A 19,472-nucleotide genomic window follows, 5' to 3' on the forward strand; every position below is an offset into this window, starting at 1 on the left:
TGGAGATCATTGTTGACCCTGGTGTAGTTTCAGCAGTGGGAAAGGAAACCTGAGTGAAGCGACTTAACAGGGAATAGGAAGAAAGGACACGGAGGCTCTTGCATCGTTGCTCTTTCTAGTATTATTCATTTACAATACTGAAGAGTAGGAAAATGGGTGGTCTTCAAGGGAGATTGGGTCAAAAGTATTTATTTATTTTTAGGTTTGATTACTTTATAGAAACATATAATAGTCTTGTAATTATCTTTCTTGTTATTTTAAGTTTCTAATAATTTTGATAATATTTTTGAAAAGTAAATGTATAGTGCCCATATGCTACCCACATTTAATGACGAGTCAAGGGTATTTTATATGATGAGTCTGATGGTCTCATGGATGCTAGAAGTGATGTGATAATCCATGCTCATGGATTGCTAGAAGTGATGTAATAATGAGAAAAAACATTTGAGATACAGGAGAAGAGGGGACAACTGCAGGGCAATTCTCTGCATTGTGCACAAAGAGAAGGGTTAGCCTTCGCTGGGAAGACAGAACAGTCACCCACAGAATCCTCAGGGAAGTACCTGGGTAAGTAAGTGGCAGGAAGGTTAATAGACTTTGCATTTGTCTGATATCTGTTACTGGGTTAGAAGAAGATTGTCAGCTGAGAGTGGGGAGGTTTTGAGGGTTTGAAGAGAGAGGAGGAAGTCGGAAAGCCAGGACTGGGAGAGTGAGGTAATGGATTTTTAAGGGAAATGTAGTATTGTAAAATACCTCTAAGGGCCTGACTAAGGTGTGTGGGCAGACGTTTTACGTGAGAGTAGGTTGTGCTTTCCTCTGGCTATCTTCAGCTAGAGATGGGGTAGAAAGCTGGCTTTATCCAGCAAGGGTTTGCCAATTGAGTATAATGGGGGAAGAGAGAAAGCCAAGGCCACTGAGGGTAAATGCAAATGAATGCAATTAATGTGAAAGGAGAGGACCAGAACTTGGTCTATAGACAGACTATGCCTTTATTCTGATGCATTCTGAAAAGGGAATTAAAAGAAGAAAACAAAACCTTTGGGAAGGTCTTTCAGGGCATCTTGAGCTCAGTGGATGCTTGACAGGAAAGGGCACGTGTTGTCAGGATGGGTACTGATGGAGTAGATAATCTTCTTTTGAGTTACTGACTTGAATTTTTATACATTCAGCTGATTTCTGTTATAAGAACATTTAAGTGTCAATCTGTTCCTGTGGCTTTTGTTTTATTTTTATTTTTTTCTTTAAAACTTCTTGAATTTTTATACATTCAGCTGATTTCTGTTATAAGAACATTTAAGTGTCAATCACATGCTATGACTCCAAAGGACAGCACTGCAAGGCTGATTCTTATCTTCTATCAGCAGATGAGAAAGCAGACTGATTCCAGGTGATACAGCTAGTCAGCAGTGGAGGGGCTATTCAGCAACAGGTGTATAGGGCTCCTGTTTCCCTGTGTATCTCTTTGCCTCTTTCCTGATTCTCCTATCCCTTAACTGAGGCACTTGTGCTCCATTAATGCTTTCTTTTTTCATTATCCATAATTTAAACTCAGTCATACCCTAAATACTCCATATCTCTGACTACTGCCCAGCAGAGACCCTACTAGGACAAGGAGACAACATCCTGTTGCTTTCTGAGGCCATTCTCTAATCACTGATTACCTGCCACTAGTTTCAGGAACATGCTTGAGGTGAAAAGTTCAAGACCAGCCTAAGTCACACAGTGAGACTCAATTAAAAAGAAAAAAATTAGCCAGACATGGTTATTAGTGCATCTGTAGTCCCTCAGGAGGCTGAGGTAGGGGCATCACTTGAGCCCAGGAGTTGAAGCCTGCAGTGAACTATGATTGTGCCACTGTACTCCAGTACTCCAGCCTGAGCGACAGAGTGAGACCTTGTGTTTTAAAGAAAAAAATAAAAATAAAACAAAAGCCACAGGAACAATGAACTGTCCACAAAAGGAATCAAGAAAATAATTCCATTTACAATAGCTACCAAAAAATACTTTTGTACAAATTTAACCAAGGAGGTGAAAGATCTGTTCACTGAAAACTGTAAAGTATTGATGAAAGATTTTGAAGATGATGTAAATAAATAGAAAGCTATCCAGTGTTTGTGAATTGGAAGAATAAATATTATTAAAATTTCAGTACTATCCAAAGTGATCTACAGATTCAATGCAATCTCCATCAAAATTCTAAAAACAGAAAAAGCAATCCTAAAATTTGTATAGAACAACAAAAGACCCCAAATAGCCAAAATAATCTTGAGCCAAAGGCATCACAATAGCTGATTCAAAAACTAACTTACCAAACTATAGTAATTAAAATAGCATGGTACTGGCATAAAAACAGACACAAAGACTGATGGGACAAAATAAAAAGCCCAGAAATAAACTCAACTTTTACATTCTTTTGATTTTCAACGAAGGTAGCAAAAACACACAGTGGGAAAAGGACAGTCTCTTCAATAAATAATGCTGGGAAAACTGGATATCCATAGACAGAAGAATAAAATCATACCCTTATCTCACACCATATACAATAATCCACTTAAAATGGATTGAAGACTTAAACATAAGACCTGAAACTTTAAAACTAGTAGAAGAAAATAGAGGGGGAAAGCCCCATGACCTTGGTCCAGGGAAGGATTTTTTGGATATGATGTCAAAAGCACTAGCAACAAAAGCAAAAATAGATTTAAAAAGCTTCTTCACAGCCAAGGAAACAATCAACATAGAGAAGCGATAACCCAGGAAATGTGAGAAAATGGTTGCAAACCAAACATCTGATAAGGGGTTGATATGTATCAAAATATATAAAGAACATATACAACTTAGCAATAAAAAAAGGAAACCCGCAAATAACTTGAATAAAAAATGGGTAAAGGATGCAAATAAACATTCCTCAAAAGAAGACATAAAAATGGCCAACAGGTATATGAAAAAAATGCCCAGAATCACTGATCAGAGAAATGCAAATTAAAACCACAATGAGATAAGATCTCACACTTGTTAGAATGGCTGCTACCAAAAAGATGAAAATAAAAGATGACAAGGTGTGGCAAAAAATGAGGAACCCTTTCACGATGTTGGTGAGAATGAAAATTAGTACAACCATGATAGAATAAAGTAGGCTCATCCAAAAATTAAAAATAGAACTACCATACGATGCAGCAATCTCACTTCCTATATCCAAAGGAATGAAATCAGTCTGTTGAAAAGATATTTTCACTCCTGTGCTCACTGCGGCGTTATTTGCAATAACTCAGATATGGAATCTACCTACGTATCTCTCAGTGAATGAATGGCTAAAGAAAAGATGGCATGTAGACACAATGGAATACTACTCAACTTTAAAGATGAGGAAATCCTGCCGGTGTGACAAAAGAAATGAACCCAGAGAACATTATGCCAAATGAGGTAAGTCAGGCACAGAAAGACAAATATTGGACTTAGATGTGGACGCTAGAGAAAGACAAACTGATAGGTAGAGGCTCGGCCCCTGTAGCTTAGTGGTTATGGTGTCAGCCACATGCCCTGACGGGGTGGAACCCGGCCTGGGCCAGCTAAACAACAATGACAACAACAACAACAACAAAATAGCCGGGCGTTGTGGCAGGCACCTATAGTCCCAGCTACTTGGGAGGCTGAGGTGAGAGAATTGCTTAAGCCCAGGAGTTTGAGGTTGCTATGAGCTGTGACATTACAGCACTCTACAGAGGGTGACACAGTGAGACCTTGTCTCAAAAAAAACAACAACAACAACAGAGAGTAGAATGGTGGTTACCAGGGACCAGAGGCTTGGTGCCGGTGGTAGGGTTTGGGGAGATGTTAGTAAAGGATACAAAATTTCTGTGAGACAGGAGGAATAAATTCAAGAGATCTATTGTACATAGAACATGCTGACTATAGTTAATGATGATGCATATTTGAGAATTGCTAAAAGCAATAGATTTTAAGTCTTCTCACCATAAAAAAACATTAAGTATGGGAGGCAATTTGTATGTTAATCAGTTTAAGCCATTCTACAATGGCTTTAACATTTAAAATATCATGTTCTATACCACAAATATGTATACTTTTTATTTATCAATTAGAAAAATCCATAAGGGCTTGGAGGGGTGGCTCTCACCTATAATCCTGGCACTCTGGGAGGCTGAGCGTACGAGTTAGAGACTAGCCTGAGTGAGAGAGAGATCCTGTCTCTTTAAAAAAAAAAAAAAAGTAGCTGGGCTTTGTGGCTGATGCCTGTAGTTCCAGCTACTTGGGAGGCTGAGGCAAGAGAATAACTTGCACCCAAGAGTGTGAGGTTGCTGTGAGCTGTGATGTTACAGCACTCTAGGGGTGATAGTTCTGACCCCAAGATAAAAGAGCACATCTTCTTTTGGAAACAAGGCATAAAAATCATAGTTCAAGTGGATTCCGGAAAAATAAATACAGGTGTTAAGTGCACTGCATTAGAATTAAATATGCTATCATTTAATTTAATCTCTCCAACACAGTGAGGCAGTTTTTAGTAAATCCTTTTGCAGGTGTGGCAGTAAAGGCTTAAAGAGTTTGGGGCAATGAGCAAGGTCACTCAACTCCCAAGAGGCAGAATCAGGATATAAATTGAAGACTGACCCTAAAATCTCTTCTCTTAACCACTTACTTATTTGCTCAAATAAGTAAGATCGCAAAGTCAGTGGTCAGGTGAGAAATCAAATCTGAAATTGTTCTATGAGTCTTTCTCCTAACTATGTCTGGGTCTGACATCACTGATTCTGAGAAATCATTAATACAAACATAATAAAGAAACAGTAAGTGACTAAAATTACATTGGTTAGAGCTTGAACATAGATTTTGAGAGATGGCATATTGCTAATCATTAGTTTGACCGTATCACTCGTCATACAAACTGATACTTTTAAAAGGGGATACTATTTTATTTTATTTTTTGATTGTTTGGGATTCATTGAGGGTACAAATAATTAGGTTACACTGATTGCATTTGTTAGGTAAAGTCCCTCTTATAATTGTGTCCCACTCCTAAGAGGTGTGCCATACACTGTGACCCAAAATGGGGGACTAGTAATAATTACACCAAGAAAACAGGTATAAATTGATTTTTGGCTAGGAAAACAGATGCTTGATTACCCTGCCATAATACTTCATGATTTTACTTGTAAACAAGATATCCCTCCAAAGATGCAAAAGTCAGTAAGAATGCTTTGTCATTCACCCACACACCGCATTAAAATTGCTTAAGCAATGAAATCGCGAGTATAAGATTGAAAATGCTGTAATTTAAAGTACAGTTTATTACCTTTCATTAGCTTTAAAACATTGATTCTGGAATTCTTGGTGACTTCTTTGTTCTCTTAAACTAGGGTTATGATCCTTTGGTCCAAAATGACTGGGCAAAAATTCCTTATAATAGAAATCTTCCAAATCTAATAATTTTCCCTGACTGCAAATGAACACATAAACACACTGTAGCATCAATCTGATTTTCTGCTCAGAAACGTACAGGATACTTGTTTTCTATTTTACAGGTAGATATAATATTTATTATAACATAGGAGTAACACATACATATCAATAAAAAATTGGGGGAAGTCTTGCAATATGTAAAAACAGCATATACCATACATTAAGAGGAAAAAACCTTCACCTCTTACTCCGAATAGAGCATTAGCTGCTGTAGGAAGTTTTCCTGGTTCTATTGCATGTAACTTGACACCCATAGTTACTAGAAGAGGCAGGGCTCATGTTGTTCCATTTTGGCCAGTCTAGATCAGAGTTCACTACCGACTTGTGGGCCATTATCAGAGAATCTGGCTTTTTGTGTGCCAACTCACAGCATTTTCAAATTTTATCAGCCATCAGGCACATTGATACAAACAAGAGTTCATGGTTTGAACTTATGTCCTTTGAACTTACGTCATTCCTCGGTAACATCAGTCCTCCCTCTACCTATTGGTCTTTATAGGATTCATTTTTGTACTAGATGATAATACCTGACTATGCCTATAATCAAGGGTGTGTCTTCATCTATTTTAATGCTTGGATTTATTTAGGCCACAGTCTGGTTCCTGTGCTGTGGCGCACACCTGTAATCCTAGCACTCTGGGAGGCAGAGGCAGGTGGATTGCTTAAGCTCAGGAGTTCAAGACTAGCCTGAGAAGACTAAAACCCTGTCTCTACCAGGCGTTGTGGCATGCACCTATAGTTTCAACTACTCAGGAGTCTGAGGTAGGAGGTTTGCTTGAGCCCAAGAGTTTGAGGTTACTGTGAGCTATGATGGCACCTCACTCTACCAAGGGCTACAAAGTGAGACTCTGTCTCAAAAAAAAAAAAAAAGAAAGAAAGAAAGAAAAGAAAAGAGAAAACAGGTAGTCTAGAAACCACCAAGTGGTAACGGTGCTTCTAGAAAAACATGCTTTTCAAGTTACAAATACCAACTTATGGGTGGATTTTCGGAATGCCACCAATTCATAAATTAGGAACTCTGTGTTCATTCATGCTGAATAGAAGGACTCTAGTTGGTGATTCGCACTGTCTAGAAATTTGTTGATATTAACATTGAATAAAACAGGATATAACATTAAATTAGTGAACTATTGATAGACTGAAATATTACAGAAAAGGGAGACTAAGGTGAATCTAAGTGTGCCACACCTGCAGGCTACACCAACCTTGTCTTTTGTAAAAAACCCATAAAAATCATAAGAAGCAAGATGTGGCATGTTTTGAAGGACAAAAAGCCAAAAGGAGTTTGGGAAAGGAAAGTTCATGGATACAGGTATATTCAAGCCCAAGTAAAGCCATTTAATGGACAAAACAAAAACAAAAACAAACACAAACAAAACAACCAAGTTCAATATTAGATAGTAGAATTCATTGAAAATATATTTGAATTCTTACTGCATGTACTGTGAATAGATATATTTCAATAGGCAAGAGCTTATAATTTTTAAGTAGATATAAGTTACTTATATCAACATTTAAAACATGTTTTGAGGGCACATTACTTTCTAAATCTATCCATATAAAATTAGGTGTTTTTTAATCATAATTTGAACATAAGGACTTATATTTTTGTTTGAATAAGATGACTCATTAACATCTATAAATAATAATTACCTGTCTTTCTTTGGTCTTCGTTTTTCTTCTTGGATTGACTTCTAAAGGGAATGAAAGAATTCAAAAATTGATATCATATTATGATCTAATACCATATAATTGACATAGTACTCTAATCTTACTATGTAAATACATTTATTTCTAAAAAGTTAAATTAGAAATAAGCAAGTGGATCCACTATTTGAAGTCTAAAGAAATGCAGTTTATTCAAATTTGCTTAGTTATACATTTCTGATTATTTTCACCAAAGCTGAACTGAAATGAAAAAAGTGCTTACCACCCAGTGGCCATCACGGACCAGATTACATAAGGTCTACTTGCCTACAAATGGGACTCAGATGTAAAATTTCAGAGAAGCCCGTGTCTCTATCACAAATGCAGTTGTGATGTAAGCAGGTTAATTAGGCTGTTTTGATGTCTTGCTTATAAATCATACTTGTCTGCACACAAGGCAGATAGGTGGATATGGAGGACAGGTGTGTCGTCCATAAAAAGAACAGAAATGTGACTTCCTCAACCTGTTGGAGCCCATCTGTGGCATAAACATAGTAGCACAAACAATATATATTTTTATTTGCACAATATTTGTATAGATGAGACTTTATGTCCATGTATCAGGGCACATTTATATACATAGTATATTTAAGTATGGAAATAATTAGATCTATTTTATTCAACACTTCAATTTGAACACTTACAAAATAGCACTACAATTTTATCTTACATATAAAGCAATATTATCTTCGGTATTAGTAATGTGTTCCTTTGTGTGCTACCTCAATACATTTGAGCTCATGTATTTACATGTTAGGAGAGCATATATGTCTTTTAGGTTGAGAAAATAAACACCATAGTGACTTTGAACCAGTTGAAGATATTATAATTGTGGAAACCCTACTGTAGATCTGTTGGCTGGTGCCATAAAAGTACAAGATAATAGAAATAGTAATTAATAATGGTTTATTAATATTGAGGGTTTCCCCCACTAGGTTAGGGACACAGTAAATTTTTTTTTTTTTTTTGAGACAGAGTCTCATTCTGTCACTCTGGGTAGAGTGCTATGGTGTTATAGCTCACAGCAACCCAAACTCTTGGGCTCAAGCAATCCTCTTACCTCAGTTTTTCATTTTTAGTAGAGATAGGGTCTTGCTTCTGTTCAGTCTGGTCTTGAACTCATGAGCTTAAGCAATCCTCCCACCTAGGTCTCCCAGAGTGCTAGGATTACAGGCATGAGCCACCGCAAACAGCCAATCATTTTTTGTCTTCTGATTTATAATTTGTAGTCCTCTAAAATAGGGATAAGTCTAATAGTTCATAGTAGCTTTTATTCGTATTAGTTTGGCATATGAATATGTAGCTGAGGCAGAAGTGAGTGCCTCAACTGCAGAGACCATTCAGGAGCAAAAGATGGAAGGGGCAGGGTAACAATGACATTTCTGTCATCCAGCCCATATCCTATTATTTCACACTCTTGATATAATGCCCTAGGCAAAGAGATGCTTACAAATAAATATATGGCCAACACGAGTACAGTGGCCACTAGCAATGTAATTAATATGATATCAAGTAATATGATATCAGTTTGATTATGACATTTAGAGCTCCTGCCTCCCTAATCCATCGCCTGAAAACAAGTCTCTTTTGTTCATAGTAACAAATGTCTGTAGTCCCAAGTTATGCTTACATGATGGCACTAAGTTGCGTGGCTGAGTTGCCCTATAACAACCAAGAATCAAGTAATATTCTGCCCTTGACTTCTCATGCTGGTGAGAATCCCTCTGTGTATTGGATCAGCCCTTCTCTCTGGGAGATGGTGGATATAAAAAGTTGGTTCTCAGTTATGGAAATTTCTAGAAAAGGAAATGCTGCCCAGGCTTATTTCACTCTTGCCTGTGCTAGAACATGTTAGTGAAATATAACTCAGTAATATATTTCTCCAAAAATTACTTGAGATGGTTTTTAATAGAAGTAGTTATATGGTCAAAGTAATGAAGTAGACATTGTAAATGAGAAATGAAGGAGGCTAGAGAAACAGGTGTATTAAGATGCGGCCTTATGTTTACCTTTCAGCTTCCTAGCAGCAGGGGGCAAAAGGGAGGCATGATATCTTAAACTATGTCCTTCATTACAAAAAAGGAAGCTGATCATTCTTCAAGGGGGAGGATTTAATAAGAATTTTATCACCTGGGGCTTATATTGGGGCATTTATTGGTAAGATGCACAATATTTTCAATTAAGTTTTGAAATTGTTATATAAATTAAAAACTTGAAATGTGTAGTTTCCTGTAGAACTAAAAGGGAGAGAAAGAGAGAGAGAGAGAGAGAGAGAGAGAGAGAGAGAGAATGAATGAGAGAAAAGGAGATGAAAACTACTCCATGAGATTTTCTGGTGAGGGTGTTTCTTGAGGAGGCCTTTAAGAGAACAGAAGTCTTAGCTTGGAGGACTTTGAAGAATCTGCTTTTAATACTCAGATCTGTTACTTCGTGGTGGATATGATTGTACTTTCCTTTCAGAAATACATAAATACTTTATTTATTTAGAGATCTTCACAAAGATGCAGAAGGATCCAAAATAGGAATAGAAGAAAAAGATTGGACTGGCCAACCTCACTACGTTCCTCATTGTAGTTCAGGAAAAGTACTGGACAGAGTAATTAAACTGGAAGGGACCTCTGAGAGGACTGGCTTCAATTACTCATTTTTTTGAGGAAACTGTTGGCACTGAGTCATTTCTGCCGATGGCTGCACAGTTTCTGAGTTACGCCATGATGTGTCTGCTCAGCTAATGCTCTCCCCAAGCGTCTGAGGCTTGGCTCACTTTATTTTGGACACAATAGCAGCAACATTTCCTAGATGTAAGAGAAGGAAGACTTCCAATCACAGGGGAGAGCGGGTGTTGATGTTAAGGCAGCCAGAATGACCATAATAGGAAGTGACGTCCAAGGAGAAACAAAAGTTATGAAAATGGAGAAAACAACTGAAAGCACAGATGTTTGTGTTGGGCAAGTGTGAGAGAAATCATTTTCCACAGCTTAGCACTGGTAGTTCCTTATTTAACACATAGTTTTCTACTGACTGTATCGAGCCGAATACTGTGGCTGTAATGGTGAGCAGAGGCCCTGCCTTCATGGAACTTTTCATCTACAGAGAGGAGTTGGACAGGAGACAAGTTAGACAAGTACAGAAGGGCCTCTGTAAGCTGACCACCCAGGGGACTGTAACAAACTGATCAATGTATGGAGGGGCTCAACATCAGGAACTAGGTCTACTGTACTGATACGTACATGTGGTGTATATCCAGTCTATGAAAATTAGGTGAATTTAAGGAGGTATTCAATGTAGGGAGGTGGTCAGCTATGGAGGTTCTACTGAATTTACAAATGCTTCGCCTGTAGTTCTAGCTACTCGGGAGGCTGAGGCAAGAGGATTGCTTGAGCCCAAGAGTTTGAGGTTGCTGTGAGCCATGATACCAGCATACTCTACCAAGGGTGACAGAGGGAGATTCTGTCTCAAAAAAAAAAAAAAAAAAGAAGTAGGCCAGGAAGACATAGAGAGATGGGGTACTGCCTCAGCCATGGGGGTCAGGGAGCCTCTCCGATAAGCATAAATGTGAATTAAGTACATTTTGAATAGTGCTACAATAAAACTTAATAATAATTTATTGTATATTTCAAAATAACAGAAATGGAATGTTCCTAAAATACACAAAAAATGATAAATGCTTCAGGTGACAGATACCCCCAATTACCCTGATTGTGTTTATATCAAAATGTCGTATGTATCCCATTAATATGTATGTAACTTACTGTATCTCTAGGATAATTAAAAATAGAAAGGACAAGCATTTTATTTTTTGCTCACTGCTGTGACCTTGGGTCATCAAGAAAAGGTTTAAAGTATTAAGTATAATACCTTTTAGAAAGATTTTCAATAAAACCATTTACAATTACAGAAAGTGTTTTAGTGATTAAAGGAAGTAGGTCCCCATTACAGCTACAAATTTCACTTATCTCAAATCCTGGAAAGAGCTCCATAAATATAAACTCATGGTGTGTTTTCATTTGTAATATGTTAGTTTTCTGTGTTTTAGTTTTCATGGAAGCCACAGATTTCAAGACTTAGAGTTATAAAAAGGTATCCTAGTCACTAATTACTTAGGATGTATTAAAATAGTCTATATTCATTTTTCAATAATAGTGCAATGAAAAAGTAAGCCACTTCTTGGGGGCATGACTCATCTATGAGGCTCAGAATCTGCTCCATAATTCTTACTGACTGGTTGTTTAAATAGTAAATGTTTTACCTCATTTCAAGACTTTTATGATTTCTCATATTGAAAATACTCTCTGCTGTGGAAACCATTATAGTCAATCATAAGTTGCACTTAATAAAGGTCATCAAGCTTCATTTACTACTTAAATTCAGGGTTACTGAGGAATATTTGGTAATTTCTAATCTTATTGTCTGCTATTCTATTTAACTACATAAACAAATATCAGACTATTTGCTTTTTTTTGTGAGTAGTATAAAAAATCAATATCCGTTCTTAATCCCATATCTCTTATAAAGTAACTGTCAAATGCAGGTATCTGGAATTTTTGAATTTTCTCAATTTACTCTTCATTGTATTTTGCGCTTTTATTTCATTGCACTTATTTACAGAACCGACATGTACTGAATGCTTATTACACGTTGGGCTAAATGCAACGGGAAAACTCCTTGACCTCCTGGAAGCCACTTCAATCCCCCCTTAGCATGATAAAGTGTCTTCATAGGCAACTAGGAAGTGCTTAGGGAGGTTCCAGGAGGAGTTCCCTTGGGATGTGGGAGTGTTAAGAAGGCTTCCCCAGGAAAAAGACATCTAGGCTGAAGGTCTTTTAGTCATGAATGAGAAGAGAAAAAGGAAGCGGTTCGAGGATGAAAAAGAACTTGTTTTGAACCTATGACATTGTGATGACAAATCAAGGTATGAGACAGAAGGACCAAAGTGGAGAGTTTGAAGGCAAGAATGAAGGCCAAGCCAGGAGGTTGGGAAACTAAGCTGTGGGCCCAGATACTAAAAAGAGGGAAAAAACATAAAAGCAAAAGACCAGTAGGAGGAGAGATGCAGAAATCTAAGAATCATTGGTCTGGAAGAGGGTATTAGCACAGGTCATGGAGAGAGACAGAAATTCAAGAGCTAGTTAAGAGGTAGATTTTTGGACACAGGAGATGAGAAAGAAGGAGTTAGGATAATAGATTACTGTCTTGTAAAACTAGTTGGTTTTTCATAAAAGAAAGCACCTGTGTCTCCTTCTATGAAATGCCCAGAACAGGCAAATCTGTAGAGACAGAAAGTAGACTGGGGATCGATAGAGCTTGGGGTGGGAGCGCTGGAGGATGGGGAGTGACTGCTAATGAGTACAGAATTTTTAGGGGGTGATGAAAATGTCTTGAGATTGACTATAGTGGCTGTACTCAAAACCATTGAGTTGTGGGTGAATCGTAGGGCATGTGACGTATATCTCAACAAAGTTGTGTGTGTACCTGTGCATGGATGCAAATGTGTGCATGTAAATATCTATATATGATGCCTGTTTACATCATGTACATTCTGTAAAACAAACATTAAGCAGTTTGATATTTGAGTCTGGAGCTAGAGGGATATCTAAGCCAGAGATAAAGGCTAAGAAATCAACAGTGATGAAGGTCACGGTGGTTGATGGGATTGTCCAAATGAAGTAAGAGGGGACGAGAATGTAAGATTTAATCCAACACCACCACAACGGAGAGGATACTTCTGTGGAAACTGAAATCAGTGGGGAGAAGGGAAAGGACTAGAAGAAATGGCTAACTTGGAGGTGGGAGATAAATGTATTTTCAATGAATCCTGAGAGTTTTAGCACATTGTTTGGGTTGTCCCAAGGGCATGGAGAAACACACTCTCTCCCAGTGGGAGTGAAAGGGTGAGTATTGCAAACAGAGGTACCAGCAGGTGTAAAGGCTGTGGGAGCAAGAGACAGTGCCACTTGCTGGCAGAGTCTGAAGCAGGTCACTACAGTTAGGGGACATGGCGAGCCAGGAGACCAGGTAAAATGTCGTCCCAGGTCCCACGAGGAAGGCCTTGGAAAGAATCCAGAGTTTATGCTGAAGCCACTTCTGAGCCATTTAAGGGACTGTCTAGGAAAGAACATGATCAAATTCAAGGTGTAGGGGAATTTTCTGTTGCAGGATGGAGAGGATGAGATTTGACGCATTTAGGTGAGGCCTGAAATATTCCAGAGATGATGGTCTGTGATAGCTGCCATGACATCAGACGAGGGAGGCGGAGTGGAGTCAGCTTCTGCAGGCAGAAGCCACAATTTAGAGCAGTGGATTAGACAGTAGCCATGAGAGAGAGGCTGGGGTCTGGAAGGGTTCCCAGGTGCTTGGTGTAGAAAACCAAGTGGATGATAGTGGTATTTGCTGGGAAACAGGACTGTGAGGGGAATGATAGGCCTGCAGGGCTGATGCCGAGTTCTCATGCTGCAAACTGTGAGTCAGAAGCCTCAATACAATTAATGGCCCTGACAGCTAAAACGTGCTTATCTATGTCTCAGAATCCTGATCCATGAGATAGGGATACCACATGAAGGGCTATTTCTAGGACTGGATATCACAGTGGACGTGAACACGCCTCATTCTAGGCCTAGAATTTAAAAGATGCTCAATAAATCTTCTTCCCTTCCCTCCTTTATTCTAATTTCACCATCCACTTACGATAAGGTGCTTCTCTGGTGAGCTCCTGCTATGATAGCCTTCTCTTTCTGGGTTGATATTTGCATATCAGCTCAGATTAATGGATAGCAGAGAGGCTGAACAGAGGACATGGTGGACACATGACCATGGCAGAGACTTGGACGTGAGGAAGAAGGGCTGGGGAGAGTGAAGTGCCAGATGCCCAGCCAGAGAGGGGCTGGTGAAGAGGAATCCAAGTGGCTTGTCCCTTCTGCCCGGCCTTTCGCTATAGCCACGGTCTCACACAGGCCTTTAGTGCGTGCTAAGGCTCCCATCTGATAGTAAAAGTGAGCCACTTACATGTAGCAGGTAATAATATGTGGAGTCTTCAGGGTTATTTAATGTTTTGGGTTTCCGGGGTCGTCGTGGGGGTCTCAACATTTTTGACTCTTCTTTGGGATTACCTGTAAGAAAGGTGATCATAAATCAGAATTTAATTAGAAAGGCTACTATCAAGCGATGTTTCCTTTCTGGGATCAATGAGAAATAATCTACGTGCAACTGAGGCTACAGCTGGAAGAAAGAGGAAATACTTTGGTTCCCCCAACCAACCTTACAGTCCTCACCAGGCACGTCCCTCCCATTGCCTGGTGGTCTAGAACCTCGACAGCCAGAGGGGACGAAAAGGAGAGGAAGGAAAGGAGGCCACGGTTTGCTAACGCAGACTAGGGAACAGAAGTTCAGAGGATGGACGGGGTGAGGAATCAAAGCCACCAGAAAGCCTTTAAGAAGGATTATAACTCTCATAGAATCTCTCCTGTCCCTTCCCTGCCCCTGCCCCAGGACTCATGTGCATGGTCTTCATTTTAAAGTGCCATTTCATATGAGTTAGGGCCCAACTCTTCTCATTTTCAGAGCTGATTGTTTTTATAAAAGTTTAGTCTTTCACCAAAATGTAGAACCTCAAACCATTCGAATCTTCAGATCTGATTTAAAATAGTGATCAAGAATAAATTTTGCCATCTTTTTCTGCTCTTTCTGTCACTACAGGAAGCTAGAGCAACAAGCTAGATTCTCAAAGCTAGAGCAACACTGAGCTTCTGGTGCTCTGCGTGCTTGGAGGTGTGTTCCCTGCAGGTGGCTTTATATTGACAGAGCTAACAGGCCTCCTGCTAAGTATTTCTGTCTATTTTTTCATGCTTCTTGATCACCCTGTCAACTGCAGTTGTGCAAGAATGTCCACTTGACAGATACATCACAACGAGGGTGGGAGTTGTGAGGGGGTGCTTATTGGAGAGTAGCTGCATTCAACAAATATCTGAGCATCTTTTTCTTAGGATTTAAAGGCAGCAATAGATCATGATTGCACTTAATCGAAGGTAGTGATGATTCCTAATTGGCAGTTGTAGAAATACACAGAGAAACTCAATTTTCCCAAACCACACTATTCAAATCAAGTCAAATTTAATTGGATCAATAAATATTTATACTTACTGTTTGCAAACAATTGGGACTGGCAGTGGAAATCAGTTTCAACCAGGCTGAAAGACTCAATATGTCTAACTTTCTAGTGCCATGATCAGCCCACTAGGTGAACATATTTATCACAACAGCATTCATATGTGAATGTTACCCAGCTCGTTCATCTCACAATCTATGGGAAACTGTTGGATGACAAAAGAGGTCAGCTAGCTGAGAGTGTTTCCAAGAGGTGTAATGCTGGAAGCAACGCTAATCAGAGAGAACCTCAACAATCATGCATCACTGTCCTCTTTGGAATAAAACAAAAGTAAATGAGATATTTGCTAATGAGATTGTGTTAACAGAGATGAGTAACAGACAAAAGGTTCATCTCCCATTTTCTTTCTCTTTTTTTCCACAGGAAGAGATGAAAGATATGCAGGGAGCTCAGCTATCTGAGCCATTTCTCCATCTTAGACTGTCTCAGGCACAGAAAGAGGGAAAATCCTGAATTCTTGCCATCATCACAAATAATGGTCTTTATTCCTCCCTTTTACTTAATATCTCTCCCAGGGCTCATTACTAAATAGCTACAGTGGGCTCTTGCAAAGTGTTATCGTTTTAAAATGTATTGGTCATCATGACTTACATTACTCATTTGAATTTGAATGGCAAGGACCATAAAAATATGGGATCAAGTTATTACTATTATTTTTTGAGACAGAGTCTCACTCTATTGCCCTGGGTAGAGTGCCTTGGTGTCATAGCTCACAGCCACCTCAAACTCTTGGGTTGAAGGAATCCTCTTGCCTCAGCCTCCTGAGTAGCTGGGACTACAGGTGCCTGCCACATGTCTGGCTTGTTTTTCTATTTTTAGTAGAGATGGGGTCTCGCTTTTGCTCAGGCTGGTCTGGAACTCCTGAGCTCAAGCAATCTACCTGCCTCAGCCTCCCAGAGTGCTGGGATTGATGCCTGAGCTATTGTGCCTGCCCACGGTGCTAGGATTGATGCGTGAGCTACTGTGCCTGGCCAAGTTATTATACATTCTTAATGTTTTCAGAAACATATGAAAAGTGGCCTGTGGCAAAGAATCAGAATAAATGCCAGGAGAGTGAAAAACAAAAGAACTTCTGGGAATGAAGGCATTCTTGAGCTTGTCTCCATTTTTGTATCAGATGTTCCTCATTCAATCTGATGTCTACCACCAAAACTATAGAAAATGCTTTCGAGAAGGTCAGGGGCACACTTGACTGAAAAATCCAAAGGCCCTTTATCTGTCCCTATTATCTCTTACCTCTTCACCACTAAGCTTTATCAACAATTTTTGCCTTCATGACTAAGGATGAGGATTCTGAAGGCAGATGCCTTATCTTACTGATCTTTGTATTCCTGGCCCTTAGGGAAATGCCTGCCATATAGTCAATGTTTAATAGAAGTTTGTTGGGTGAGGAAGGGATCTTTCCCTTGCCTCCTGGGCTGAATCATCTCCATCCTAGCTTCTTGCAGTTTCCACAGATTTCTCTGCAGGGATGACTTCCTAATACATTCCCCAGGTTTGAACTTCCCATTTCACATGAGCCCCTGTTTTGATTTCTTATTCCCTACTGAAAACTCATCTCCAACTCTCAGACTCCATGAACCAGTAGTCATCTTCTCCATCCAGGATTCTGTGCACTATAACCTCAATGGTACTTTTATTTCTGTCTCCCAGGTTCAAAACATCAATGTCACCTTTGCCTCACACTTCTTCATTCCCTACAGAAAGCAATTACACACTTCCATCAATTATTTTTGCTGTTTTGTTTGTTTGTTTTTTTCTTGGGACATGGTCTTGTTCTGTTGCCCAGGATAGAGTACAGTGGTGTGATCACAGCTACCATAGCCTCAAACTCCTGGGCTCAGTGATATTCCTGCTTCAACCTCTCAAGTAGCTGGAAACTACAGGTCCACACCACCATCCTGGTTAATTTTTCTCTTTTTTGTAGTGGTGGGGTCTCACTCTCACTCATGCCAGTCTCAAACTCCTGAACTCAAGCAATCCTCCTGCCTCAACCTTCCAGAATGCTAGGATTACAGGCATGAACCACCATGCTCTGCCTGTCACTTTTTCTGACACATTTTTCAATATATCTAATATTCATCCACCATTTCTTCTCATTTACCATTGCTATCCCTCTAGGCTAAAATAACCCATTTAATAATGGTGGCAATGTCATAATCCATGCTTCATCTTGCAAATAACAATCAGATTTCCTTCCTTAAATACCACTATAATTATAAAATATAATTTTTCCTAAATTTATGATGATATCCCCCTTTTTTGTCATTCATCAAGCTCAAATTTCTCCTGAATACAGGTTATTTACAATCTCAGTGATTCTGATTTTATCTTCCACTTCCCCCCCACCCCCCAAATGAATTATCTCCTCTGGTCATTTCAGTTACCCCATCAGAATTCTGACACATGGTGCTTAAAGTTGTGATTTTGCTTAGTGTCACTTTCTCATAGAAAAGCTTTCCACAGCCTCACTGAAATCAGTAGCATCCTCAATGCCTACTTTGGTCCTGTCTTTCATAAGGCTTTCACTCCCTGTGATCTCCCTCTCATAGAACGCCAATGGGCTCTTGCTGGTTATTCACACGATTCGAAACCTTTTATGGGCTGAATTGTGTCCCCTCAAAATTCACATGCTAAAGTCTTAATCCCTCACTACCCCAGAATGTGGCTATGTTTTGGATAGGGTCTTTAAAGAGGTAATGAAGTTAAAACAAGGTCACTGAAGTGGGCCTTAATCCAATATGGCTGTCATCCTTATAAGGAGACGAGATGAGGATGGACACACACTAATGAAAGGCGACGTGAAGACACAGGGTGAAGATGACAATCTACAAGCCAAGGCAAGAAACCTCAGAGCAAAGCAACCTTACTGACATCTTGATCTTGGAACATCAAGAACTGTGATCTTCAAGGACTGTGAAGAAACACATCTCTATTGTTTAAGCTGCCATCTTGGTAGTTATTTTGTTATTATAACATTCCTGGAAGACTATAATAAAACCTAATCCCATATTTCTTACCACTTACTATTTTTACTTATGATTTATCTTTTAAATGGTGGGACCAGAACTTTCTGGATAGTGGGCATCACAAGTTATGTTTCGAGGTCCTCCCGCCATTTCACTGGTGGTCTGCGGGTGGTAGGTGTTTGGAGATGCTAAGAGGTTTGGTGTCCTTGTAGCTTAGTGACACACTGTAAGTGAAGAGTGGAAAGTAATATACTCTTATTAACTGGATCACTATTGTCACCATATATAAAAACAAATTCCTGATGATTTGTAAATAAAATGTAAATAAAATAATTAATGAAACTCTTGGAAGAAAATCTAGGAAAATTCATGAACAATCTTGGGGTATAAATGTTTAATCAAAATTTAGAAGTCCTCTAGGAGAAAAAAGTTGAAAAAAAATTAAAAAAACTATATATATAGTATCTATCTCTCTATCTATCTATATCTTGCTATATATTGCCTGGGCAACAGGTGATCTTCTGGGGTGTGAGATGCTAATCATGGCACTGGCACAGCTGTATGAGGTGGAGACTGGAAGCCCCTGCCTTGCCAAGGAGAGCAGCCCAAATCACAAAGGCTCAAAGCTGCATATGCTGGTGTGGAGGTGGAGAGAAGGGAACATATTTACATTGCTGGTGGGATGAAGTATGGAGAATCCTCAAAGAACTCAAATTAGACCTCCCATTTGATCCTGCCATCCCATTACTAGGCATCTACCCAGAAGGAAAAAAAAATCATTTTATCATAAGGACATTTGCACTAGACTGTTTATTGCAGCTCAATTTACAATCACCAAAATTGGAAACAACATAAATGCCCGCCAAGCCAGGAGTGGATTGACAAGCTGTGGTATATGTATTCCATGGAATACTATTTAGCCATTAAAAAGATCTTCATATCTTTTGTATTAACCTGGATAGAGTTGGAACACATTCTTCTTAGTAAAGCATCATGAGAATGGAGAAACAAGGATCCAGTGTACTGAATCTAATATGAAGGCAGTAGATGAGCTAATACAAGGTGAGGGGTAGAGGAATGAGGGAGCCGGAGAGGGGAGGAGGGAGGGGGCTTGGGGGTCTCTGTGTCTGGCACACTTCTTGGGGTAGGACACAATTATAAGA

At 39.2% G+C, this 19,472-nt stretch overlaps 1 protein-coding gene across 1 annotated transcript in view; it reads right to left on the reverse strand.

Moving 5' to 3' along the window:
* Positions 1–19,472, reverse strand: part of MYO3A (myosin IIIA) — a 206,224-nt gene that overhangs the window by 3,132 nt on the left and 183,620 nt on the right. The window contains exons 30-32 of the mRNA XM_053572763.1: positions 14,182–14,285; positions 7,126–7,166; positions 5,306–5,449 (exon numbers count right to left, since the gene is read on the reverse strand). Of these exons, the coding sequence (XP_053428738.1) occupies positions 5,306–5,449; positions 7,126–7,166; positions 14,182–14,285 (289 nt within the window). The remainder of the gene's footprint in view (positions 1–5,305; positions 5,450–7,125; positions 7,167–14,181; positions 14,286–19,472) is intronic.

Source organism: Nycticebus coucang, chromosome 20 (assembly GCF_027406575.1).
Source record: "Nycticebus coucang isolate mNycCou1 chromosome 20, mNycCou1.pri, whole genome shotgun sequence".
NCBI lineage: Eukaryota > Metazoa > Chordata > Mammalia > Primates > Lorisidae > Nycticebus > Nycticebus coucang.